The sequence below is a fragment of the Tinamus guttatus genome, unplaced genomic scaffold (assembly GCF_059628265.1).
Source record: "Tinamus guttatus ecotype Peru unplaced genomic scaffold, ASM5962826v1 Tinamus_guttatus_pri_ptg000314l, whole genome shotgun sequence".
In the NCBI taxonomy this organism is placed as follows: domain Eukaryota; kingdom Metazoa; phylum Chordata; class Aves; order Tinamiformes; family Tinamidae; genus Tinamus; species Tinamus guttatus.
The window spans coordinates 9,079,281-9,107,166 of NW_028288848.1; the positions used below are offsets into that span (position 1 = coordinate 9,079,281).

General features: G+C 36.8%; 1 protein-coding gene across 4 annotated transcripts; it reads left to right on the forward strand.

The window, feature by feature from the left end:
- The first annotated feature begins 276 nt into the window (after positions 1-276).
- PDE6C (phosphodiesterase 6C) lies at positions 277-26,635 on the forward strand. Of its 4 annotated transcripts, none has more exons than XM_010211359.2 (22): positions 277-756; positions 9,468-9,620; positions 9,735-9,824; positions 10,054-10,194; positions 10,718-10,792; positions 10,901-10,965; positions 11,075-11,141; positions 11,952-11,999; positions 12,183-12,332; positions 12,929-13,072; positions 13,167-13,235; positions 16,312-16,458; positions 16,813-16,920; positions 17,023-17,132; positions 18,135-18,222; positions 20,145-20,245; positions 21,145-21,252; positions 21,531-21,594; positions 22,191-22,265; positions 22,405-22,488; positions 23,538-23,691; positions 26,568-26,635. In XM_010211359.2, exons 1-22 carry the CDS (start codon positions 277-279, stop codon positions 26,633-26,635), a joined length of 2,589 nt encoding a protein of 862 aa, XP_010209661.2. The 4 variants fall into 4 exon arrangements, with proteins under 4 accessions (XP_010209661.2, XP_010209662.2, XP_088384886.1 ...); XM_010211360.2 differs by having other exon boundaries at positions 26,580-26,635; XM_088528760.1 differs by having other exon boundaries at positions 277-285.
- The last annotated feature ends 1,251 nt before the right edge of the window (positions 26,636-27,886 follow it).

Genomic DNA, 27,886 nt, shown 5'->3' on the forward strand with positions numbered 1-27,886 from the left:
TCAGGGGTTTAGTGTCCTGACATCTCTTTAATTAGCAGTCTCCAAGACCTCACGCTAAGAAGATACTAAGCCAGTGCCTTCTGTCATATCTCAAGAGTTTCAGAAGGTGGGAAGCTACAGGGGAAGCTGAAGGGACTATGCCTGTGAGATATACAGTATGTACAAAGTACCATTTTCTTACTAATATCAAATTAGGACTTTTTGCTACTATTCCTGCTTTGATGGTGATGCAGCTCTAAAGTTAAAAAAAAAAATCCAAAGAAGGATCCAACAAAAATGGGTGAAGTAAATAAAGATGCTGTTGAAAAATACTTGGAGAACAACCCCCAGTTTGCCAAGGAATATTTCGACCGAAAAATGAGGGCAGAAGTGCTGGGAAGTATCTTTAAAGTGAACCCTGGAGATGTGAAAGAAGGAGTCAGCTTCAAGGAGATGTCCCGTCTGGAGGAGTCTAACATACTTTTTGAGCTGCTAACAGAAATCCAGGATGAGGGAGGCTCTATGGAAAAGACAGTGCATAAGACCCTGCAGAGGCTGGCCCAGCTGCTGGCAGCTGATCGTTGCAGCATGTTTATTTGCCGAGCCCGAAATGGTATCCCAGAGGTAGCCTCGAGGCTTCTCAATGTCACTCCAACTTCCAGCTTTGAGGAGAATTTGGTGAATCCAGACCATGAAACTGTTTTTCCTCTGGACATCGGAATAGTGGGATGGGTGGCTCATACCAAGAAGTTTTTTAATATACCAGATGTGAAAAAGGTAAGTGAGTAACTTGTCTTGGTGAACGGGGTTCTGTGCATTTAATTACGCAGCCTCGGGCACAGAGTCATTCCTCAAAAACTTCCCAAATAAGAGATAGCAATCCTGACCAAAACCATAAAAGCAACAAGATAAGAAGCTTAAAATCCAGTAGAAGTATGTTATGCAGCCTGGCTAGATATTTCCAGTATCCCCACACAATATCTGTAATATAATTTACTGTAATAAGGGAAGAGGATATTAATCAAGACCAAAAAGTGCTTGTGTTGCTATAGAACAAGGTAGGTTCCTATCCTGCTGCAGCTCTAAAATTAAAAAAAAAAAATCCAAACAAGGATTCACCAAAAATGCAAGTGCACCTTCTTGGTCCACACTGCCATACAAGCATCTCAGGACAATTAATTTGTAGTCCTGTTAAGGAGAGCTTGTAAGGAGGTAAATGAGTCCATATGAGATGGTCAAGATAGATGTTAAACATCAAATCTGATTTGGGATTTTAAATTGCTCCAAAAGTTGCTGTTAAATTTTCATAGAATCACCTTCCTTAGATAAAGCTCAGATACAGATTATTATAAAATTACATGAAAAATGTGAACAACCTAACTGAAACTAAATCATGCATAAGAACTGCTTTACAAATTGGATACTGAAATACATACAAAGGTGTTCCTGTGATTACTGATGTCCTTAAAGAGTTCACCTTAAATTATGAGAGTATCATCTTCACATCTTTCTGGTCTAAGTGGAAAAAACTCAGCCCACATATAAGTCTGTCTTATTAACTTCTACTGTACAATCAATTTATTATTCTAGGACATTTTTTAGATGGGAACCACCTCAATGATCTCATACTCTATTTGAATAATAAAGATCTTGATGCAGTGCAATTATCTGTTTTCCAGGAGATATACCAAAAGTCTTGTATTTTATGTTAGCAATTGGTAGAAATAAAGATTAATTAATTTCCGAGTTCACCTGTTCCTGGCTAGGCTAGTGTCAAAGCTCAAAACACAAATACATACATGTAGGAAAAAAATTAATATAGAGTAAACTATCTCCGATGTAAGCTGGAAGCACAGGAACAAACAGAAGAAAGACTGAGTTTGATTTTTAACTGACTACTAAGATGGTTTCTTCAGTGGCTGCTCTTCTGACTAGAACCATCTGACTTGCTGTCTCTTGCCATCAAATGGGGAGATTGGAGGATAATCCTTCTAAATTCATAAGGCTGATTACATGAGAAAAGATCAGGAGGATCAAGAAAGATGTGCTTTTTATCAGACCCTGCACTGCTGCTTAATATTATTAGAGTGCGATATCTTCCCAGAGCAGGGCTGCCTAAAAAATTCTGCTCTTGCAATTGGATTTGTTCAAAATTGTGACAAATGTAATTTGAATATGCTGAAATAAGCAATCTGTAACCTTTCTGTCCGTCTAATACTGCCAGGTATAGATTTTGCACATACAACTTAATCTGTGTCTGCTGAATATCTATCTAGTTATTCTTCATTTTGAGGTAATTCAAATTAATCAATGACTGTGATTTTACTTGGGCGTTCATTTACTTTCCAAGATCTATGCTATCAGGTCCACACTTAAGAATGCAGAGTTAAACCTTGGTGCTGTTGGCCCCCATTTGGTAATTAAATGTCTCCAAAATATTGGCATTTTATTGGTTTAAAATGTAATGATGATGATCTGTATGGTCTGTGATGATCTGTAAAAATCAGAGATATTTCTAGAATCAAGGTTTGTTCTTCAAAAATAGCCATGAATGTCTAAAAAAAGTTAGTATTTGCATCCTACTAGTCAAAGTGGTGTCCAAATTCACCCTCCTCATGGAGGGAAAGCTCCCACTGCTGTCACCAAGATCTTTACCTAAAAAAGAAAGCTATAATTGCAGCTTTAGACAGTAGCACTTTGGTAACATTATCAGTCTATGGCATAAAAAATAGGCATCAAGAGCCATTATTATGTGTTCTCAAAAGGATAAATATTTTTCAAACCATACTGCATGCACTTCAGTCAAACTGATTGTCTGCTACCCAAACACTGTGCAAAAAAAAAAAAAAAAAAAAAAAAAAAAAAAAAGACAAGCAGAGAGGGATTTGACCTCTACTGCCTTGTCAGAATAGAAAATGCACAATGAATAATTCCCAACAACTCCAGTGCTTTGAAGATGTCACCTAATCACTTTTTATTATTGACACAGACCTTATCCAAACAGCATATTTTTTCTTTTTAAGTCTCAAGTACATGACAGCACTGACAGACCCACAGTGAGACCTTTTCATGCTTCAGTTCCCATCTCTTTTATAACAAGAGGGAAGGCAATGAAAGAGCACAGCAGCAATCAATCTCTGAAAATAAGAGACTCCACCTTCAGTGCCTGCTAGCCCATTCTTTAGTGATTATCGTTTTTTTTTTTTTCCTTAAGGGGAAAAAAAAATTGGAAGGGTACCAATAAACATGAGGAAGCTCCTTATCCTGACTAATGCTTCAGAAAAGAAAAGCAGAGGAAAAGATACAGACCTTCAATAATTAACTTAGTAGCAAGAACAGTGTCCTCCCCCCACAGGATTAGAGACCTGTTGATTGCAGGAGCTAATAGTTTTTAATCCTGTCTTTAACAGGAGTGAGAAACAGGAGGCCAGGCAAGATCGCTCTCTTTGCTAACTGGCCTCTCTTCACTCCCAGTGACATGACAGAGTATGTTACTCAAATGTACCAAAGTAAAATAACTGATTGCATAAAATCTCATTTGTCTATCAAAACAACAAAAATCCTTTAAATGTTAACCAATACCATGGGCAAAAGAATGATAAAGACTACAGTTACCTTACATCTTTTGCTAAGGCATTATCTCCAAATAGAATTAAGAAATAGGCAAGGAACATGACTTACGGAGAATCAAAATCTCACATTCTTAGCATGCAAGAGAATATAGCATAGACTATATATTTCCTTTAATACAAAAATATATTTAAAGATTTTGCTGAGAATCAGAAACTCAAGAAATAGCATTATTAGTTATAATATATATATATATGGTAAAAAATAGCTTCAAAGGAAGGGAAGGTTTTAGGATTAGATCTATAAAGAAACTTAAGCACTCAGATGCTGAATGTAACAAGCTCTCAGTTTTTGAGGCCCTGGACTAGGATCTGCAGCCCCAGGGGAAGTGCCAAAGCACCAGAGCAGGATCAGATGCCATTGCTTTAACCTCAGACTCAGGTAGCCAGGGCACCTGGCAGTGTTGCACGTAATCTTTCCATTGGAAACCTATACCATGAAATGTCTTAAATCTACCACCAAGTTTTCATCATTCCTTTGGAAACTGAGCCAGCTTCAGTTTGCAGAAGTCTTTTTTGGGGACCTCTACTCCTCTTTAAATATGGGGTGTGAGGGACTTTTCAGTCCAGGCCTGTCTCAAATGGCAGCAGATTCAGATGCATAAGAAAATGCTGGTCCCTCGGCTCAAGGCTGTCTGAGCCTGGAACCAAGAAGAACACTCAATCCCTTTTCTTGAATCTATATCAAAATTATTATAAGAGAAAAGACAGCCAAGAAAAGCACATCTTGGCAGCTCAGTGGTTTGAACTTCCATGTGAGGAAGAGAGGGCAGTGAGGAGAGCTGGACACCAAACCACTGTCCATAAGCTGTGTGAACAGCCATTCTGGTACCACCTCGCAGTGGGCCTGGGACCAGGCTTCATCTTAGACTCTTCCTAGGATAGGAAGAGGTTGATGGATTCAGATAAATCCATGTCAAAAACATGAAGCATATATGATGGACCCAGCTGGCTGCCTTGTAAGGGAGAGAGGGGAGGGATTATAGAGGAACTGCAGCAGCTGACATCTCAGTCCTTAACTCTTCTACTAGTTCCTCGGGCAATCCGATCAGAGAGAAGAGAATCAAAACAAAAACCACTAAAAGAAAATTCCTGCTACTCAGTGGGCCACAGGTTAAAAATGAGGACCATGCCACCACCCTACCCTGAGCACCTTCTCCTGACTGTACATTGGGCATATTCTCTGCGAACCACCTGACATGGCACCACAGGATGACAAGCACAGAAAAATCCATATTGAAGTTCTGTGCGCAGGGAATACTACCATGACCTGGTAAAAAGGCAACAGTTTGGCTGTGGACAGGCAAAGCTTTAGGTAAACCTGAATTTTTACTGGCAAAAGTTAAGGCTTCAAGGTGACAAGCAGATGGTCTTAGGACATGTTTTAGGATTGTTATAAAAATTCTGCTTAATTTTTCTTCAGGCCCCTTAGTGATAGGTGAGAGCTGTGAAAGCTGAACAGTTATAGTCATATACAAGTTTCTGTTGTACCTTACAAAAGAAATGAGAAGTACTTGGATTTCATAAAAATCACACAGTAGATAATTAGATATCACCAATGATAAAGGACTTAAAGTCTCAAACACTACTCCCAACTTCCAGTTGATTGAAACGGAAGTTATTGGCATTCAAAGTTTGTTTTGACAAAGGAAGACCATTAGAGAAGTCTTTTAGCCTCATTGTATTGATTTACATAAAAACATTTATTTAAATCTGTATAATAGATTCAATTTCAGGGAGTTTTAAAACAATCATTACCTATTGCAAAAAAATAAAGCAGACAGTGACATGACTAAAGAGATCAACCCCAGAATGCCATTAAACATACAGTAATTTCTACTTGCTTTCAACTGCAAAACTCTACTGATCTCCAAAATGTCCAAAAAAAATGTGTTCTACACTGCTTCTGCATTACGTTTTAAAATTGCCTTACACTCCTTGACAGAACAGAATTTTTCGATGTAGCCTTATGAATGGTCTGCTCATTTAAGTAACTGGTTTTGATGTTTCATCAAACTGGTGACATTTTCATAGCTGAGGATTGGTGCCTTTCAGATTCTATTCCTATTCAATTGAATCATTATGAAACAAAAACACTTGTGAATTTAAATCAGGATAAGCAGAAATAAGAGGCAAAGCAATATAGCACACCAATTTCCCCACACCTCAGAGGTTAAATTTTTTCTTGAGGCATTGGAGTTAATGCAAAACAACCAATGGGAGACCAAAATACCTGCAAGAGAAAACTAGACTGCAGGGCTGCTATAAGCAAATACAGGAAATATGTAAAGATGGTGCTAAGAAAGGTATGATAATGATGGAAGTATGGCACCCAGTGCTCCTGACTTCAGAGGTTCCTGTGTTTCCTGCTCCAGTAGCACTCCCAAATTTCTGCAGCCACTGTTCCTACCACGCTACAGCATAGGCAAGGAATGGCTTTGTGGGTGGGGTGGGGGGAAGGGGTTTAAAATGGTGACTAAGGACCCCCCCCCCAAAGAAAAAAAAAAGCCATTCTTCCTCTTTTATAAGGGGAAAAGGTTAGAGAAGAATAGGCATCAGCTTTCTTGGCACTTCTGCCAGCTGGAGGATTAAGTCTGTCACTTCTCCATGGTGACACTTGACTTGGCCAGGGTCAACAAGTGGAGTTAGGCAGCACAGCAAGTGTTGAAAGGTCACTTGGAAACAACACAACACTTGGAAACAATAGCAATGGTAAGAGGTTTGCAAATGAGAGTAGTTGTGATGTCAATGGGAAAACCAAGGTGTTAATGACATCTGTGAGACACAAAGTGACACTGGGCTGTTTCCTACTGGGGGTCCTCAGTCAAGGAAGCAAAGGCTTGTAGGAAAGTTTCACTCCTTAAATTTCAAATCACAGAGGTAATGAGATGTGGATGTTTATAAGTAATGGAAAATAAACAAATATATTGGAGATGTAGGAAGCTAAGAAGTCTGAGCTGCTCATCTGCTCCTGTTGCTTCGGATGACCAGTGCAGCAAGTCTTTACACTGACCAGCTGTATAAGACAGATCTGCCTTCCCTACTACCTCGAGCTGCTTTTCACATTCCTCTCATCTTCTTTCTTCCCTGCATTTGTATAAGTTACACACTTCTGGCATGTGCCATGAAAACCAAATTAACAGGGTTCATTTCATACCATCCCATCACTTACAGTAATTTTCTCATTTTCTGATCAAACTGACAGAGTAATTTGCAGCATTGAATTTAAGCTGGAAGTTTCCAAAACTGTCAAACTCACTTGCCTCAGGTTGCATTTTGCTATTAATCCAATCAGAAATGCTAAAGATGTAGCTCAGTGTTTTTAAGGGTAGTGTAGCAAAATCTTAAGACAACATTATGAACTGGAAATGAACTTCCTTCGTTAATGACTGTACAGATTAGTAAAATGAACATTAGAAAGATGGTCATCATTGCTTCTTTAACTTTGGTGAATTTAATGAGAAAGCTTGTGGAAGGTTGGAAAATTATGCAGAGCTGTTTTCACACTTCACTTAAAATGCTGTGGGATATCTCAAGCCAGCAAAAGCAGCATGACAAAAATAAGGCCTTTCCAGACAGTTCCAGGAAAGCCCATGGGAACAGAAGGAGGGAACTTGGTGCTAAAGGAGCTGAGATCTGAAAGAACCATAAGAATGACACAAGATGGTTCCTTCTAGACAGTGGAGGCAATAAGAACTTCTCAGAAGCAAATCTTAAAGTAACACAAGAACAATCTGTAATTTTGAAATATTATCTGCTCATGTAATCTACCTTTTAGAACTGTTTTTCTCTTCAAAAAACAGTGGTTTCTCAGAGCCTGATTTTACTTATATTTCTTATATTCATATTTCTTTTCTATATTGTTTAAATTCTGACTATAATTATATTTTTACTTCATTTTTATTTATTTTACCTTATTATGGACATGAACTTAGTTGCATAGCTACAATTCCAAAGCAGGTATGATCATTTTAGTAAGCAAGATTAATTATATGTTCACTTCATATTTCTAATGGCCATAATGAGGAAAATAAGTTAGTTTTAGAAAGGATGGTCTGATTTGCCTTTTTCAGAGAGGTGTAATCAATATCATTTTCATAAGAGCAACTTCTGATTTTGTAAATGCCACTGCTAGTTATGGGATGTAAATTAGGTTCATAAGACCTAAAGGAACAGAAAAGTTGAGACCAAAGGACATAGAGCATTATATTGCAAATGCATTGGTAAAAGGTTCATAATTTTATGCATAGTCATGTTAGTAAGATACAGTGAGATAAAACAGCTGTCAAGGGGTAGAAAACCAAAAAACTGCATCATCTACACAGCTGTCAAGGGGTAGAAAACCAAAAAACTGCATCATCTACATATTTCAAGTACACTAGCTAGGTCCATAACAACTTAAAACTCAGCTATTAGGGATAGATATGAGGCAGGTAAAGTCAGAGATTTTACAAGTGGGTTAACATATATTTGCCTACAGCAGAGAAATAGTAAAACTTAGGAATATTGGTTCTGGGTAGATGTTCTTAAAAGAGGACTCCTTTTGCTTCCCTTTGGGCAGCTGCCATGCCTACCTGTGGTGTTACAGTCCAGCCTGACCACCCCTGGTTAGCAGCTCCCAATCCCCACATCTTGGTAGTCATTTAATACCATTAGCTAACCACCTTGAGAAATCCAAAGCAGATCTTTTAAAAGAAAATCAGAGAATCTACCTTTGACTCTATCACTCTGAAGCAGAGGTTTGTACACTGACTTTTCAAGAGTGGCAGCTGTGAGGGCAGAGGAAAAATGAAGACAGTCTGGCTATTTCAGCAATTTAGCAGAATTATGTCACTTCTGTGCATGCACATATTGACAAATTTCCAACCTCCAGTTCATAACTTAGAAATTTAGATGCATTTCCACAAAATAACAAGCATCACAACCACCCTCCCTTGCCAAACAGATTTCCCTGACAAATTTCAAGGCCATACTAGCATTTCGAAGAAAACATGCCAAGACTTTCTTTGATAAGAGAGAATGAAGCATTCTTTCACGAAACAGATGAACCCAGCTTCCCAATAATTTCCAAATAAAAGACTGAGGGAGTAGAATATCTTTTTCTAAACTAGTCTTCAGTGCTTACAAGGGTAAGTTGTGGCTCATTTGTTGCATGGTCTCAGTCTCACAAGATCGCACAACAGAAGTAGTCCTGGATCCATCCCCATTCTACCCCAGGAGGACACATTGGGCTGGAAACTACGCAGTTGGGCTAGGAACTTCAGGAATAGGAGATGGTCAAGAAGGAGGCAGAAGATGAGGCTCAGCCAGATGCATCTGTATTGTGGATACCTCCCTGACAGAAGCATTTTCAGCCATATACTTTCAAGACTGATTTCAAAAGAAATATTTGAATATATTTCAGGAAATACCACTCATATTAGCTATTAATATAGCTATTATTACCTATATTATTAGATATTAATACATTATTCATACTAGCAATATTTTCTTGTGTGCAAGCCTAAGTGTAGGCTATAAAGTAGCCATTATATTGTATTATTCTCTCTTTTATTCTAGCTCTTCTCAGATTTTTATTTCCTTAAATTTATCATCATTCTAATAAAATCCTGCACGGAACTTGGCGCCAGGAGCTGTATTCATCATCATTGCTCAAGCTAGTTATGCATATGTATGCCTGAATGGTGGCGTTAAATAGTCATAATGCTCTTTGGGAGTATGAATCCACAGCACTCACTGTGCTTATAGCCCTGTGAACATAAGTAGCAAATATAGTGATTGTTTGCCTTTGGATAGCAATTGACTGTGGTGATTTCATTTGGGCTGTGCTTTTGTTTTTTTTTTTTTTTTTCCCCCTAGAATAACCATTTTTCTGATTATATGGACAAACGAACTGGTTATACAACGATCAATATGTTGGCAACCCCAATTACCCAGGGCAAAGAGGTGCTTGCTGTTGTGATGGCACTCAACAAACAAAACGACACTGCATTCTCAAAAGAGGATGAAGAGGTAATAACTCCAAACACTAGATAAGAGCACAACTGTTACTTTAACAAGTAGTTTGAGCGAACCTACATCTTGGTTTCATACTTTGACTTGTTTTTTTTTCTTTGTCATTTTTAGGTCTTTAACAAATACCTCAATTTTATATCTTTGGTTTTAAAAAATCATCATACATCATACCTCTACAATATTGAAACCCGACGAAGTCAGGTAAAGAAGAATTAGTTAACAATTAAGCTCTATTTGGCCAAAATAATTATTATCTTACATTCCCACAGCTTATAGAAATAAAGATACCATCCATTAATTACTTTGTTTTTAAAATATAAATGCACTTTATTCTCGTACTTTGGAATGTCTAAGCTTCATATGGTTATATTTTCTGTCAAAATGCATTTTACCTTTTGGAAACATTTGCTTTCTCTTTTCTTGTAAATAGATGCTTTTGTGGTCTGCCAACAAAGTATTTGAAGAGCTGACAGATATAGAGCGGCAATTTCACAAAGCACTGTACACTATTCGAATGTATCTAAATTGTGAAAGGTATTCTGTTGGGTTGCTGGACATGACTAAAGAGAAGGTAACATTTTTACCTGTTTCCTAGAATATGTTAACTCCTAACTTTACGTTATAAAATCCATCCTTCTGATTACTTAATTCATCTGTTCTAGGTATTTGTAGTTTACCTCCCCAAGATGTAAAGATACCATACTTTCTAACCCTTTAGGAAAACCTACATAAGACCCTGCCAAAAAATAAGCAAGGCAAAGCACACAATAAATATAAAAGTTGATTTTAAAATCATTTTTTCCAAATAAAACAAAACATGTGAGAAATAGAAGCGAGACCTGCAGTTTGACTATCTACATTTTAAAACAATGAAGGTGTACAGCATTCCAGGGATGAGGTTCACAGCAACCTTAAATTTATTGGCTAGCATTTCTTGCTTGGAACACACTTAACAGTTTCTTAATATAGTCTGAGATGTGACTAAAATACAGTTATGGAAGAAAAATATAACCACTGCCCACAGATGTCATGTTAGCTATGACTAGAGAGATGTTTTGCTCTCTCCTGCTAACGCCTACACGGTTCTTTCCCAGGAGTTTTACGATGAATGGCCGATCAGGCTGGGGGAGGCAGAGCCCTACAAAGGCCCCAAGACGCCCGATGGAAGAGTAAGGATCTTTTTTTTTTTTTTTTTCTTCCCCTTCTCTTTTTATGAATCTTAAGCTGGATATTGAGGTTGTACAGGTCACCCACCTGTTTTTTCTCTTTTCATTTAGGAAGTTAACTTCTACAAGATTATTGACTATATCTTACATGGAAAAGAGGAAATCAAAGTCATTCCGTGAGTATTCACTGGCAAACTGCAACTGTGTGATAATTAGATTAATTGCTGGGCTAGAACAACATGTCTATACCTGTAGAAATCATTTACTTTTATTCTCTCTCTAAAGGTCACCTCCAGCAGATCACTGGTGTCTTGCCAGTGGATTGCCAACATATGTTGCTGAAAATGGATTTGTAAGTTCATAACAAAAATAAGTTATAGTTACTTTGTGCAGTTCTGAACTATAACAAAGAAACTTTCCATACCCAAAAAATTCTACTAAAAATATTGTGCCATCTCCACTGTTACTGCTTCCCAAAGAAGCTATATGAATCAGTAGCCTGGAAGGACAAGTGCAAATGGTCAAAACAGCAGAACTTCCTTCCAATCATGGGGATAACAGAAGGAATAAAGCAGATATATCTGATGTTGTGTGCTAGATGTACAAACTCCATCTCTCAAAAAAAAATAGAAATTCATCACATACATGAGTTAATTTTTTTTGCTCCTCCTATTTCTGCTTCCTGGCTCTATTTGGGCACAGGACACCAAGACCTGTCTCGCTCCAAACTGGTAGCGCACTAAAGCTTCAACACGGCGTACAGAGTAGTCTGACAGGCAGGATAATTCAAAGACTTGGTGAATGACAGTTGTTAATAATTCTGTGGCTTTTTTTTAATAACAGTAAGGACAATCATGTAAATTAGTACTTATTTTCTTTCTACAAACCCTTATGCAATTTTAAATTGGCACAGAAGCAGTTGTCTTAACCAAAAGGCTTCTTAGCACACACTGTGAGGTATCATATAGGAAAGGTGGTTTGCTATAAGAATAACATCTGTCAGAATAACCATCTTAATTTTATAGCAACAATTAAAATTTTTGTAGCTAATTAGGCTGCTCACTATTTTTTCCATAGAAAATGTTTGCTATTTAAAATACCTTGCCAACTCCTGAGGCATATTAATCTTAAACAATGGTTCTCCTTTTTCTTTATACTGCAGATTTGTAACATGATGAATGCACCAGCAGATGAATATTTCACATTTCAGGTAATACCAGTAATAGATGAAAATACTGTAGAAAAATACATAATGCTTTTCACCAATAGTTATGCAGTTTATTACATATATAATTTTTCATTATTTAGAACCTAGTTTAAGTCACTTCCCTTTAAAGCTGCACCACCACTTAAAAAAATATGCAACATGCCCTGTTCTTTGTCTTTCTTACAGAAAGGACCTGTGGATGAGACTGGATGGATAATCAAAAATGTCCTATCATTGCCTATTGTTAACAAAAAGGAAGAAATTGTGGGAGTTGCTACATTTTACAACAGGAAAGATGGAAAACCTTTTGATGAGTATGACGAACAGATTATTGAAGTAAGCTTAAGATAAGAAGCTTTAAGTAGCTGTATGTTAATCAGAATGTTATTAAAAATGCAGTTTTAAGTGTCTAAACATCTTCTAGGAGGCTGTAATAACATCTAAACAAAAGTCTTTAGTCTTTTTCACTTAAGAATTAGAGAATTTTATTTTGCTGTATAAATTTGAACGTGAAGATTTGAGTTCCTACCTTTTGTTATCATATCTTCTATTAATTATAGTCAATATCTCCCTATTAACACAACTGGGTATGTAAGGATGGCATCCTGCTTCCTAATGGACATGAGGTCTGTGATGATTGCTCAAGGGCACAGCGCATCCAAGCCCACCCAGCCGACTTAACTTGCATAAGCCTTAAATTTTTATATACAAAATAATGGCCCTTAACTGCATAGATTGAGACATATCTGCATGAAAAGCTGCAAGGTGCTTAGACACCCTGCTGATGGAAGTTAAGTGCCACTAACACTTGGAAGTTTATGATGCTTTTAAAGGGGTATTGCAAACAGAAACTGGAGTTTAAAAAAAGGTCAAACTGTCAGCTTCACTTCATTGTCATGTTATCATCTCCACTTTTCTTGCCTCTATCCCAGACTCTAACACAGTTCCTGGGCTGGTCTGTTTTAAATACTGACACTTACGACAAGATGAATAAGCTTGAAAACAGGAAAGACATTGCTCAGGAAATGCTCATGTATCAGACAAAGGCCACAGCTTCTGAAGTTGAATCTATACTGGTGAGTTTCTGTCCAGAGCCACAAAATTGAAGTAGGAAGTTTGCTACACAGAAATAAATATTAAATGAAGTTAACGTTCCTTTTCATTTTTTAGAAATATAAAGAGAAATTAAATGCAAAGACTATAGAAGATTGTGAGGAAAAGGATCTTATCAGGATTCTGGTAAGTAGCTACATTGAAAATTTGAACTCCAATGGCATGGCTATACTAGATAATACTGGGCCGTCATTATAGTAGAAACTGAATGCAGCCAAATCCTGTTTAATACAATGACAAATACAAGACAGAGTTGTTTTAATAATATATCCTCAGCTTTTTAGGTCCTCTAATTTGCACTCCACACTATTACTTACTATTACTCACTTTCCCAAGTATCTGCCAGGGCACTTTGTTAGCCAGAAATTACATACAAAATTTGAATTGAATATGAATTAATGCATTGAGCTGCAATAAACAACCATGTGGACAGTGCTATTCAAAATGAAAATAGCGATTATTCTATTTCATTTTGAAAATAAAAGGAGGTTCATTAATGCAAGTTCTTTCTGAATAAGACAAGGCAGGAGTATCCAATGGAACAAACCTGCTTTCAGAGTAGTTTTCCTAAATTTCCACAGGCAGAGCAGTCCAAAGGCCATGATCAGAGACCTCACAGTAACAAGGCAGATTTGACTTGCTTTGACATGTAAGACTCAACAACTACTGAAACAAAAATGATACACTTCCTTTTCCAGAGTCTGCAGTCCTGTGACTGCATTAATATTTCTGGAATTGGAGTGAGTGCACTGAACTGAAAAAGGAGCTGAAGTTCCTTTTTTTCTCATGGAGCAGTTGTGGAACACATGCACTGGCCTACTTTGCCTGAGCCAAGACTGAAAGACGGGCTCCAGGGAAGCATTGAATATATTCCTATTTTTAATGGGCAATTCGTGCACAGGACAAAAACTATCTAGGCCAAAGAAAAACCCTCTAAACATACATATCATAGATGCCAAGTCCCAGGATCAAGCTTTAGACATATTTGCACCTACTTCACCATGCTTGGTGATGTAGACATAGCCATAATGAGATCGTCTCATTAGACTACTTCTGACTTTGTACCCAGAGTGCAGTTTTGTTAAAGTTTTAAAAGGGCAAGCATTTATTTTGTGGGATCTGTTAAGTTGTGAACACAAAAATCAGCCTGTTTTAGCTTCACATACCTTTAAAAATAAATCTGTTTTAGCTCTTAATAGATATTTTAAAATCCCTCCACTTGCTGAGCAACAATTCATTAGTATAGGCCTCCAAAAAAAAAAAAAAAAGGATTTTTTTTTGGCTCCAGAAAACATTAAAATGAATTCTTTGCGTTGTGCCACAGATGTAAAGATCTATCATCTCCTGCAGTGCCAAGGCTGCATGCAAATGCTTTATCCTATTAGGAGGCCTGGAATCCCAGCTCGCTAATTGGATAAAGCAGGTGTTTCTAGATCTGATGATTCACAAAGTAATGGGTCTTAAAACACCACTGCTCCAGGTTTCCTTGACTTTGACCTCAACCTCAAATCAGAGTAAATTTAAAGGGAAATTCTACTAGGTGAGAAGGAAATAGTTGCACTAATGTTCAGGCTTATTTGTTGAAATATATGCAATGATTTCCTTATGCAATTATACATCTTAAGTTTTGTATTGTATCAGACTTGCCTGATTTAATTCTTGTTTGGATTGGGACACATCCTTTCAAATACAATACATCTCCCCTTAAGCTTTGATATGTACAGATAAAAAGTATTATGAAGCAGTTTATAGGTATCACTATTACCAGGTAGGCTATTCAGTGTGTATCTACACAGAACATGCAAGGGAGACAAATCAAATTTAATATAAGGTTTCTCAACTTTTATATACTATATTTTAGAATCTAGTATGTGTTTTCTAGAGGTTGTTCAGTGCAAGAAAGGATTGTGCAGTGAGAAAAATCCCTGAATAGTATCCAGCCAGCACCTAATAAACTCTAGCACATCTGGAAAAGAATATGCACTTATGCTTTCCACTACTTTTGTTGTGAGCCCCTCATTTTCATCAGACTGGTTAGAATAGGCTGTTTTAAACAGAAAGGACACAGCTAGTAGAGCCACCAACCAACCACAGCAGTGAAGAATAATTGACCCTGTGGCAGATTTGATGTTAAGACTGGAATACAATTTGCTCTGTACATTCAAGCATCATAACAGTATTTACTTTACACATATACTGAGTTCATTCAAGAGCCCAGCAGTGAAGAATCCACTGCAAGCATACAAACAGGGTCACAGGCACCAGCAGCCACTTAGACTGTCAATTGTTACAGCTGATCTTTACAGCAGAATTTTCCGGTCCCTTTTCCCCGTGCCAAATGATCTCTTCAACACTCTCCATTAGGTGTAAGAAGGGTATCACAGGTATAAAGAGAGAATCTCATAGGATGCAGGGAAAGATAGACTAATTTTGATGGGTGATTAGGGAACAGAAAAAAAAACATCAGAAGAACTTCTGCAAAACTGCAGAAGTTAACATCTACAGGATTGTACAGGAACCTTTGTTTGCTTAAATAGTCTCTCCAAAAGATGCCTATAGGTAGATGGGCATGTAAACATACCCTCTTGTTGTTTTAAAAGCAACCACATTGTTATACTTTCTTCTACTTTAAAAAAGTAACCTGTTTTATTTTAAGGTGGCTATTTTCAGCCATCATACCTATAACTATTCCTAAGATCCCAAAGACCACCACTTCCCCAAAACAGCAGGGGCTATTGAATAAATTTTGCTATGAAAAAGGTTAACTGCAGCCTTGAGTTAAGGCAAATTGTGGGAAAATGATGAAATATTGCCCCTGGCTGAAATAACATCAAGGCCTAGGACTTCCTAACCAAGGAAACATTTGGAAGTGCTGGAATTTGTGGCAGGTACAAACACCAACTGGCAAAGCCTTGCACATATTCTGTTTGAGAAGAAAACCAGCAACCATCACCAGTGTGTTTCGTAACTTGATATACATTACTTTGTGCTGAAGCTTGAGACCTTTGAAAATATAATAAGCATACTGTCCTTAGGCAATGCTCCTACTGAAGTGGTGGCAGGGGGAGGGGGGCGGAATATAAAGCACACACACACACACACACACAAAAAAAAAAAAAAAACACCACAACACCCCACACCACACACACATTCAGCTTTGTTTTTGCCAGAAAACTCTTGTGGTTTGATCCTTCCTGAACAGAAAGAAGAATTACCTGATCCAAGAGATCTAGAACTGTATGAATTTCGCTTCAGCGACTTCCCAGTGACAGAGCACGGCTTGATCACCTGCGGAATCCGGCTCTTCTTTGAGATAAATGTTGTGGAAAAGTTCAAAGTTCCAGCAGAGGTCTGATTTATTATATCTTACTTATTTTCCTTTCAAGGTAGCAGAGAAATAGCTGACTGTGGGTACTTTAATATAGAAGTGTGCTACACTAAGCAATTAGTAAAAAGGGTAATTATCCCTTCTTAATTAAGCATTCGCCTGCTTATTATATTGACTTGAAACTTCTCCCGAAATTGTGTGACCCATGTAAGGAGTTAAATCAATATGCATTTACATAAGAATGGTTTGCAGTTTCTATGTTTAATTTAATGGAAAGCAATTGTTTTTGTATAATGTTCATATTTTCCCTTTAAAAAAACACTGCAGCATATTGTTGCAATTAACAGCAATCTCCAACACTTTTATTCATAACAGGTACTTACAAGATGGATGTACACAGTCAGAAAGGGTTACCGGGATATCACTTACCACAACTGGAGACATGGATTCAATGTGGGACAGACAATGTTTACTTTGCTAATGGTAAGATTGCTAATATTAAGGTTGCATTTGGCACTTACCTTTCCTTTCCAATCGCAAAATTCAGGCAAGCCTATACTCAAAATTGTCTATTTTATTTTACAGACAGGCAAAATAAAGAAATATTATACTGATCTGGAAGCCTTTGCCATGGTGGCTGCTGCTTTCTGCCATGACATTGATCATAGAGGGACCAATAATTTGTATCAAATGAAGTAAGTGCAAATACTAAGGTATATGGTGAGGGGTATTTACAATAGCAAATGAAAAAATAATGTCAGTACCTGCAAATATTATATACATATATATATATTTCATATACGGTTTGTGTAAGTCAATATAATAAATTCATGTTAGCCTTTATTCTGAGTAGACAAAATATCCCCAAGTATTTGTGTTTTTGTTGTTAGTAGATGTTTGTCACAACCCAACATGAATTAATTTTATTTCTTAATAACTTGCCTGGATACTTATGCATCATAGTGAAACTCACTCTTCTCATGAAGAGCAGTCAACCCAGTAGTCTTCCATGGTATTTTTAAGGGCTTCTAAGGCTAGCCAGAAAACAGAAGCTTCTCAAATTGTTATGTGTGTCAACAGATTATAACCACAGCTTTCTTAGCACTCTTTCCCACTAAGTGCATCTCCAGGATGATTCATTCTCCCCCCCGCCCCTGGACACACTCCTCCAGGAAAGGAGCTTCATATCGCGTGCTGGACCCGTGACGCTCAGGGATTTTCTGATTATTGTCAGGGATTCTCCAGGTGACGTAGGAGAGGAAGAATAAGAGACACCAATTCTTATTCAGCCGACTGCTACTCGCCTAAATCTTCCTACTGTAGTCTTTCCTAGCTGAAAGCCCTCTGTGTGAGGTCAGACACAGGAAAGCTATTTATAAAAGTTATCAGGCTTTACCACTACAGTCTTAATCACAAGGCAGGAGCTAATGGGAGTATACACTAGCCCTCCAGGCTTTCAAAAAGCATGTTTCCAAAAACACATTTTTTTCAGTTTTGAGAACCCAGTGAGCACTGTACATGCAAGGCCTGTTTCTCTCATTTCTCAACCACAAACAAATACTTCTTGCTTCATGCCCATAGATAGCAATGATATAGTAATCTATCAAGCATACAGATCAGAAACATTTAACTCCTACTCGCCATTAATTAAAAAGATATTACCTCCAAAACACTATAAACTGCTTCTTTTTCAACAGATCAGCAGCTCCACTGGCCAAACTTCACGGCTCATCTATTTTGGAGAGACATCACCTAGAATACAGCAAAACCCTCCTGCAGGATGAGGTTCGTAAAGGCCACTCTTCCATTAACATTGATCAATACAAAAATTCCTATTAAGTTACCATCTTCCAAGTTCTCTCTGTTTTGATTCCTTCCTCTAAGCCCAAATGCGGGGGGTTATATTCAAATTCCCAAGTTTAACTTGAATTCTTACATGTTTGGGGCAGCAGCACACTATACGTGTTCAGAGAAGCCTCAAGGTGTCTGCCAAAAACACAATTTATCAAGCCAAAACCTACCCTTGTCCTCTGTCCCTCACATGCACGCTCATCTGCTCTTCCTACCCTTACACAACAGCTAATGCTGGAACCAGGGCAGAAAACAGGAGGTGTCGAAGCTCCATCCCTCCAAATCCAGAGGCTGGATTCAGCGGGTGGGAGGAGCCGGACCCGCAGGCTGCCCTGCCAGATCCCACACAAATGCCTAAACACACAAAGTTGTGCCCTGAAGTGCTGCCAGATTCCCATGCCAATCATACCTCATACCAGGCTGCAGTGAGGCTTCCCCTTGCAGCCAACCTCTTTCCCTGCTGCCACCCTCCCCCTAGTGCCCCTATCCCTCTTCTGACGCCAGCTTCCTCACCGAGCAGGGCACAGGCACCTCTCAAGAGCCTCCCTGGACTCTCCAGGTGGCCCCATGGTCCCTTCCTTATCTGCCCTGTCTGGGTGTCACCGCAGCGAGGCTCCCACCACAGCACTTGAGGCCCAGCAAGATGGCAGCCACTGGGCTAGGAGCCCCTGAGAGCTACAGGGCAGGCCTCTTACTACTGCTGCTCAGGCAGAAGAGGGTGTTTTCAACATTTATTTCATGGGAGAATAACCCACAAACTTTACAGCCACGGCACTCTATGGCCTGGGCACTACAGTCACCCACTGCCACTCTGAGTTGTTTTTTTTTTTTTTTTTCTTCCTCCCAGCTGCTGGAGATAGTCTATTTTCTGACCTTAAAAGACTAAATCAGAACAAACCCACACATAGCACAACAACCAGAAACAAAATCAAAGAATTTCATTTTTAAAGCATATAAAACATTTCTTTACCTGTCTGCTTGGTCAAAGAGAAAAGGAAGCTCAGGAGACTGAAAAAAAACCTTGAACATGATACTGTCCTAACCTTTGCTAGTGATAGACATTGTAGCTTAAATTAAAATGGTGATGAAACCCAAGAGCTTCCCAGGGCCAAGCAAGCAGCAGGGCCCCCTACCAGAGCAGAATTGCCCAACACAGGCAAACAGCCTATACAACCCTGTTCTGAACTCTTAAAATCGGTATCATCCGGTTAATGGGTGCAACCTGTAAAGAAATGGGGATGAGGTGCCTCTGCTTCCCTAGTTACATGGAGTGCAGCTGATTCTGTTTGGTTTTAATTTGTGCTTAGTTAACATATGGCAACAAGTCAGCAGAGATGTGGTCATCAGTGCAGTTTTGGGGGACAGTGTCCCTGAGCTGTATGCAGGTTGCACAGTTACTTGGTTATTGTGCTTGGTTCCCTCCTGCCATGTAGGGCTCCTTCCTACACCATGGTAGCCTCTGAGCTACCATTTTCTTTGCTGGTTAGTAGCTTGATTTCTTCCTTTTTTTGTAGTAAGCTTTTTCTGTTTTTTTTCCACTAAGTTTTGATTAACGCATGTGACATTGCTTTGCAAAATTATATAATGTGGTGATTTACGTGTTTCTTTTTGGAGCTCAGTATGGGGTAGCACAGAAATATTAGTATTTAAGTATGTGAATGGCTCATGTGAATAGGGGCCACCTTGGTCAAGTGAATAATTTTTAATCCATTATAATTTATATTTATTCAGGGACCCTATATGTATGTTGGCCTTGTATGCAGTTTTGTTATATTATTCTCTGGGACAGCCTGGGTAATACAAAATAAGGACAATTTTATGAAAGGAATTGAATTTGTAAACTTTCTATCTTTCAGAGTTTAAACATCTTCCAGAACCTAAATAAGCGACAGTTTGAAACTGTTCTGCATTTATTTGAAGTTGCAATAATAGCAACTGACTTGGCATTGTATTTCAAGTAAGTATTAATTCTGTATAATTTTCTACCAAAAAAGTCAACCCCATACGATTTATAACTGTGGTTTTGACTTGTGATATGCAAAATACAGTCATATTTAGAATTTTTATGAAATAAGCCTCATTCTTGTAAAAAATCAAGACACTTAGATTCACTATAATCTTTCAAACTTCAGAACACATAACTCTCTCTAATGCTTGGCATACATTTAGTAGGTCAGTCAAATACGCTTTTATTTACAAAACTGTATTTTACAAGTGCTGATTCTGTGACATAATCATAAGGTTGTGTGTGCATGTGTGGCATTTTTTTGTTCCATGTTACAATTACTCATACTAAACATGAGTATTACCTGGCCATGAAAATTAAGCTGTTGGTTTAAAAATGCAGCTACAAACATTTGCTGATCTCAGTGCTATATATGCTAAGGTATTCCAAAGATCAAATCATTCATCCTGTTCTTAAATTACTGATTTATCATGCTTAATAGGTATTTTCCTTGAAGATAAATGGATTCCCCATGTAAGCCTTTTTTTTTTTTTTTTTTTTTTTTTTTGTCCAGGCGTCTTGTAAAGCCAGGATACAGAAAACAATTTGACAACTTTTTCCACTACAGATATGAAATTTCAATGAGCAGTAATTCTATTATTCACTTGAAATTCAAAATTATAGATAATACTTCAGGTCATCAATCTATAGCAAAATCTGGATGTGTTAGTTTACTTGACAAAATTATCTTTGAGTTCAATGGGAAGAATGTATCACTGATAATTCTATGACTAGGATAATATTATGGAAAAGCATAAATGTGGAAAATGTGTTTAATATGTTTTTCTATTTTATTTTTAATGCGGGATCTTTCCTTCACTAATGTATGGCTTATTGGTATGTTTTAACAGGAAAAGAACGATGTTTCAAAAGATTGTGGATGCAATTGAAAAAATGCAGACAGAAGAGGAGGCAATTAAATATATATCTATTGACCCAACCAAAAAAGAAGTTATCATGTAGGTTAATATCTTACATTCAGTCAGTTATCAAGGATTGGGTTTTAAAAGCATTTGGGCACCTGGACATATAAATTAAGAATTAACTTACTGTGTTACTGTTAAAAAAAATGATGAGTGTAATCGTGATTTTGAATTAGAATTAGATGGCTACAGGTGTTTAAAAATCTGCACCCAAATAAATCTTAGTATCTAAATTCCTTAAAAAAATCTGGATCCTCTTTTTATTTTCTTTCATCATCTTAACTATATGCCCGGTCTGTTTCCTTTTTACAAAGGGCTATGATGATGACTGGATGTGACTTGTCTGCTATAACCAAACCCTGGGAAGTCCAAAGCAAGGTAGGTACTTCTCAAACATACAATACTGTATATTACATCTGTTTTATTGTCTATTTGGTGCATGATCATTAAAAAACACATATTATCATTTGCTAGATATTTACCTGCTTGAACCCAACTGTGTTTTCAGAAAACATCCTCTATTTTTCTGTCAGTGTTAAATATAAGTGCTCCAGAGAACCTCTTCCCAGCCAAACTTTACGTTTGTTCCACCCTTCATTTTTCAAGAGGTAGAGAGTAGCTATTTGGTGGAAAAGGCCTTATAGTACACTAGAGAGTATCTGCAAGTGTGGAAATACTGCATGACTATCTCTGCAGGGATTAAAGAGTTGAATTTTAATACTTTTTGACCAGTACACCAAATTTTTGGAGAAATATTTAAGCTACTCAAAAAGAAGCTTAAATCCCACAGAAGTTTTATTTCTGTGGTATGGAAGTTAGTAACAATAGTTAAGCTGTAAATTGAGGATATATTGATTTAAATATTAACACATGCTAATCAACATTTCCTGGAAAAACTTGGGTTTTTATTTTAGTTTTTGGCTGCTTTCTGTGTAATTTCCATTGAATTACACTCAGAAATTGTGATTTTTCAGGTTGCTCTTATGGTTGCAAATGAATTCTGGGAGCAAGGTGACCTAGAACGAACTGTGCTACAACAACAACCAATTGTAAGTACTAAATAGTTTATCTGTGTTAAGCAATATTACCTCTTGCTAAAGATACTGTCCCTACTGGTTCAGTACTATTTCTATATTGTTATACCAAAAAACATGATACTTACATTAAATTACCACTATTCTGTTCTAGCCTATGATGGACAGAAACAAAGGCGATGAACTACCGAAGCTCCAAGTTGGTTTCATAGATTTTGTATGTACATTTGTGTACAAGGTAAGGATATACGTTTTGGCTTTTTCTTTGCAGTAAGTCTGATGGTGCTACCAATGACAAACTATTGCAATTAAAAAAATTCAGCAAGACTCTTGGTCGTGGGGTAAATGTTGCCGTCGGACCCTATCTGCAACTGGTAAATGACTATCACAGGAGGCATAATTTTTAAATTTGCTCAAAAAAAATCAGGAGGCACCATAAAGTGTAGATCACAGTGCAACTTGAGGGCACTCAGTGTTCTTAGTACCTTGAAAGATTGAATTCAAAAACCCAATATGATTCTTCACAGCTCCATTAAATATAAAGGATGCAACATGTGGATGCTTATAGCAATCACATAAAACTAGCCAAAAGATTATGAAACTTGTCGTTATTCTGGAAGTATAGATATTCCATACCATATGGGAATGGCAATATTATTAATCTCTGTCTAGCCCAAAATATTAGTCCAAATATATTAGCCCAGAATATGTAGCAAAGTGACATCTAACATCTTCAGGAGCATTCTGAGCTGCTTGGTGTATAATGTTGCTATAAGATAGTACACTTTGCTATCACTGTATGTATATAATTGCAATCAATAATCGTATGATAAAATATAATGTGAAATACTGATGATTGCATTATATGAACCAGTCTGTCAAATATGGTGGATTAGGGAAGATATTAAAATGTATATTTTATAATGCAGATCTCTTGTAACTAATAATGCCATATTGTGCCTACAGTTCATTATTTCAACACAAAATTTTCAGTAGTGTGCCACTACTGGCAAAAAAGAAAATGCTCTGGAATGTATACTAGCAGCTATTAGCATTTTTTTTGTTAGCTTTTTCAAAGTAAATCCATTACCAGAGACAGAACCAGCGTTTGCGAAAAAAGATAAAACTAAGTAAAATCAATTCATCTGGTACATATACTGAAAGATTTTATAGAAAAGAAAGCAGACAATGTTTTCTTTGCACAGTATCAGTATTTCCACAAAATCAGAATTTACAAATTACATGTCTTTACAAATTTCTAACTTACTAATTTAAATCGTTCTATAGGAATTCTCAAGGTTTCACAAGGAAATTACACCTATGTTTGATGGTCTTCAAAACAACAGGGTTGAATGGAAATCACGAGCTGATGAATATGAAGAGAAGATGAAAGTTATTGAGGAACAAAAGAAAAAAGAGGAAGAAGCAGCTGCCAAAAAAGGTTAAGTAACTTTTACAGTTTTCATATATATATAAGGCAGTCAGTGTACTTCTATGTGAGATTCAGACTTTGTGTAGTATTAAACTTTACACTAATGCCATGTGAGTTCTGAATTAGCCAGATTAACTCTTTATTTGGAAGAGGAGTTAAAGATTATAGAAAATCAGTGCACTGACCTCATTTTCTAAACTGCAGTATTATAGACAATATGATCATAAGAAAGGTGAAGGAAATGTAAAATATCTGTTGTTTTAAGTCTAAAGACTATACATACTATAACACCTATTTGTCTGTGAGTGCTGCAGCCATCTGAAACACTTAAAAATGCAGCAATTCTATGTGGCATCAGTAACAAATATATTCAGATGCTTTGCTTTGGCTGAAAATGAAAGCTATCAAAAATGGATGAGAATGAATAGTTTGCTTTTGGAACACAGAAAGCAATATATATTCCCCACTCCTCTTCCAAATTCAAGTAAAAGCTTTTGGCTGTAGTTCCCTATCATCAGTTTCTTGGCTAAAAATATTCTCTCACCAAGTGCAAATTTAACTCTAATCTTTCTAAAATAGCCTAAATTCTAAAATTTGGTTTTGCATGTGATGACCTGCAAAAAAATCTAAAAGTCTAATTCAGGAGAAACTGAGAAGCTATCACTCAAGTGTAAGAATGAAACAAGTCCATTATTTTGAACCTGTAGTGCATTTGGAATATTAGATCACCAGGACTGTCAACCACCTGAAATCCTGAGATTAAAACAAAATATGCGTGACTTCTACAGCGTGATTTATGTAATTTGGAGAAGTCAGTTTAATAGTGTGTTGCACGTCTTCAAAATATAAAACAGTACTGAGTATTATTAATCAGTGTCTGTGGAAAATAGGTGAGTATTCTTCACGTATCACACAGAAGAGAGGTGACTCAAGGCCATGCATCAATTTCCTGTCAGATTTTGGAGCAGATCTGTTCTTGGTTCCTAAAAAAGGTGCTATTAGGCCCAAATTCAAAAACAATATTGTTGTAGAGTGGTTAAACTGATTATGAAAGTGATTTATTCAAAGCAGATTTTTGAAAGAGAAGTCTAGTAAGATGAATCAAATATTATTGTCAAAATAAATCTTTAAAAGTTTAAAAAACTTTGTACCTTTTTGTGCCAAATTCAGCATTATCCTTCAAACAGTCTGGATTCCATATATTTCCTACAAGAGTGCAGAGATCATTTGCAATAAAATTATAATAACATTTTTTTGCTTGCTTGCACTCTTATACCACTTACACACAATTTTACAAGAATTATGTCCACCCCATTTTCTCCCAAATTTATTTTTAGAGATACTTTAATTAATCATACCATCATATTAAAGATTAATTTACTGCTGAGAACAAGGTCATTGGGAATACAATAAAGTACTCTTTCCTTCTCTGGAATGTTAAGCATCTGAACTGCACAGAAAAACCAGGCAGGGGAGAAAAGAAAAAATAAATAAAACAGGACCTACTCACAAATCTCCTTATATATCTGCTTTCTTGGCAAAGGGTATAGTTACTTAAAGTCTTGTCCTTTGCTGTTTTGTTTACCGTTCTTCTTAACTAAAAAATAAATATTTAAGAGAGTCACATAATTGTACTCCCCCTTGAAATTAGGACCATCTTAAATCATTGGTATTTTGGAATCATTTAAGTGACTGAGACTTAGGCAAAGAAGTTATCTTCCCACAGGAAAGACTACACAGGCAAGCATGGGCAGAATGACCTAGAGAAGCTAAAGCTTTGGCCTTCTTTTTGGATATCAGAAATGATATTACAAAATTCCAAGTGAATCAATTTGCATCTTTTTAAATGCACACTGAAACAGGGCAATGCACATTTGTGAAGAACAGATCTGACACTGTCAAATCAAGGCAATGTAAATATATGGGCTTGTTAAGTGACTTATTACAAGCAACTAGTAAAATACATGATGAACCATGCTGAGTTCTCTAGATCACTCTGACCTGGCTATTCTTAGCCATTCAGGAGAGAGAAAACAAAATAAACATATTTGCTGAACCACTACAGTGGAAAGTTCAGAACAGAAATTAAAAACAGTAGAGCATTATACTAATAAGATAATATATATATTTAGTAAGTGTTGATTATATCCACAAATTACAGAGGGTAGGACACTGATCATGTGACATGTTTCAATGCAGGTGGAAAGGGTCGAAAATGACCTAGTAACATGGTGATCCACAGCTTTCAAATGTAAGTTTTAATTCTAATACCAGTATCTTACCTTAAATGAACCTGGAAACGCAATTTTTTACATTGAAAGATCTGAACTATGACCAATAAAAATCTGTGGAATCATTTGAGAGAGACAATAACACCATCAGTAGCTACAGAAAAAAAAAACATTAAAAAAAAAAATCTCTCGACTGGTAATTACAAAGCAATTCATACAGGGTTGGTTAAATTTTTTTTTACAGTTAAGTGAAATTCAAGCTTTTATTTTCTTCTCCTTCAAAAACCGTTTCAAATATTCTATTGATACAACAGGATATACTCTTTGCATTGCTTGCATTCCTCAGTTTTGTATGTGTGGACAGAATTAAATACATATAATTACTGAAACTTTCCAGTAAGAGTGGTTCAGTGTGTGTTTGGTCCTTTCATTAATGTTCATATCAGTTGCTCCAAGATGTATGTATATATGTATATATTTATATTATGCTTTGTTTTTCATATTCCGATTTCTCAGATAACATTGTTTCCCAGAAAACATTCAATTTTCAGACGGTCAAACATGTGTAACATCCATATCACAAAAGCAATATCTGTTTAAAAAAAAAGGCAACAGAACAGAAATACTCACATTCCTTTTCTTCTGTTTTTTTAGCTGAAAATGCAGCTGGAGGTGGCGGAGGTGGCGATGATGGAAAATCCAAAACATGTATAATATTGTAATACATAGTCTCAAAGACACTGTTCTGCTACAGAAAAGACTTCTAGAAAGTACTTCAATGAGCCCTGTGGATTTCTGCTTGGCATAGAATAGTACAGATCCATCTCTTAACAATCCTCTTAAACATCTGCCAGTTGTTGGAAATAATTTTTAATGGAGTTAAAAAGAACAGTAACAATTAAAAACTGAAAAATCAAAACACAGAAGAAAAAATGATTAATGGTGCAAAGTAAGTTAACTGTGAGGTCATGATATTATTTCATGTCACAATTTGTACACAATGTTTTTATTACAATATGTAACATCTGCACACTGTTTTGAAAAATATAAGTAATTTTGATAGATCTTATATGAAATTACTGAATGAAACTTAACATGCATAATTCAATGAAAAAATTGTGCATTTCATAACTTGTGTATTTAGATTTTTATATTATGTGTATTTCCATAATCTGGAATTGTGTCCTTTTCCTTCATATTCAATACTAGATACAATTCTAGAGGTAAACCTTTATTTCTGTTTAGGAGAGCTAAAAATTATTCCCTGGCTAATATGTTTAAAGAAGCAGGTACACAGTCTTTTTCCAAAACTACCAAGGATAAATCTGTAAATTATACCTGCAGCTTGGAGAAACCCTTCCTTTGTTCATGCACAAGTGGCTCTGCTCATGCTTCATAAATTGACTACCTTTTATTTTTAAAAATATAAAAGGGCAAGCCATCAACATCATTTACATAAGAATTGACTGATACCTACATCAGGCTCTACATTGAATGTCATTTCAAAAGGCTCATGTACCCTTTTAAAATTCAATAAAAGGACAGAACTTTTCAGTATTTGAAAACCAATGCATAGCATCAAATGGGAGAATGCCTTGTCAGAGTTCACATATCTCCCCTTCTAACAGTGTGTGCTACTTAGATCTTTGTAAGAAATATCAGTCTTCCTACAAAAACCTTCTGTCCTCGAAGAATGCAACAGAGCACTCCCTACCTGCTACTCGGGTCCCATGAATCTGGCTCTTCCTACAGCTGAAGGAGGAAAAAGCAGCTGTTATGCATGTACCTAGGCATTCAGTGGATCCAGTCCTGTCTCCTCCTAAAAGGAGAGGCTGTCAAGGCAAAAGAGCAGAACCACTTTTTTTTTTTTTTCTCCTCAGAAGGGATCTCTCTTAGCATCCACAGATAAGCATATCTGCTCTACTGCACACCCTTCTAAGAATGCCCTACACACATACTGTACAGCTATCACC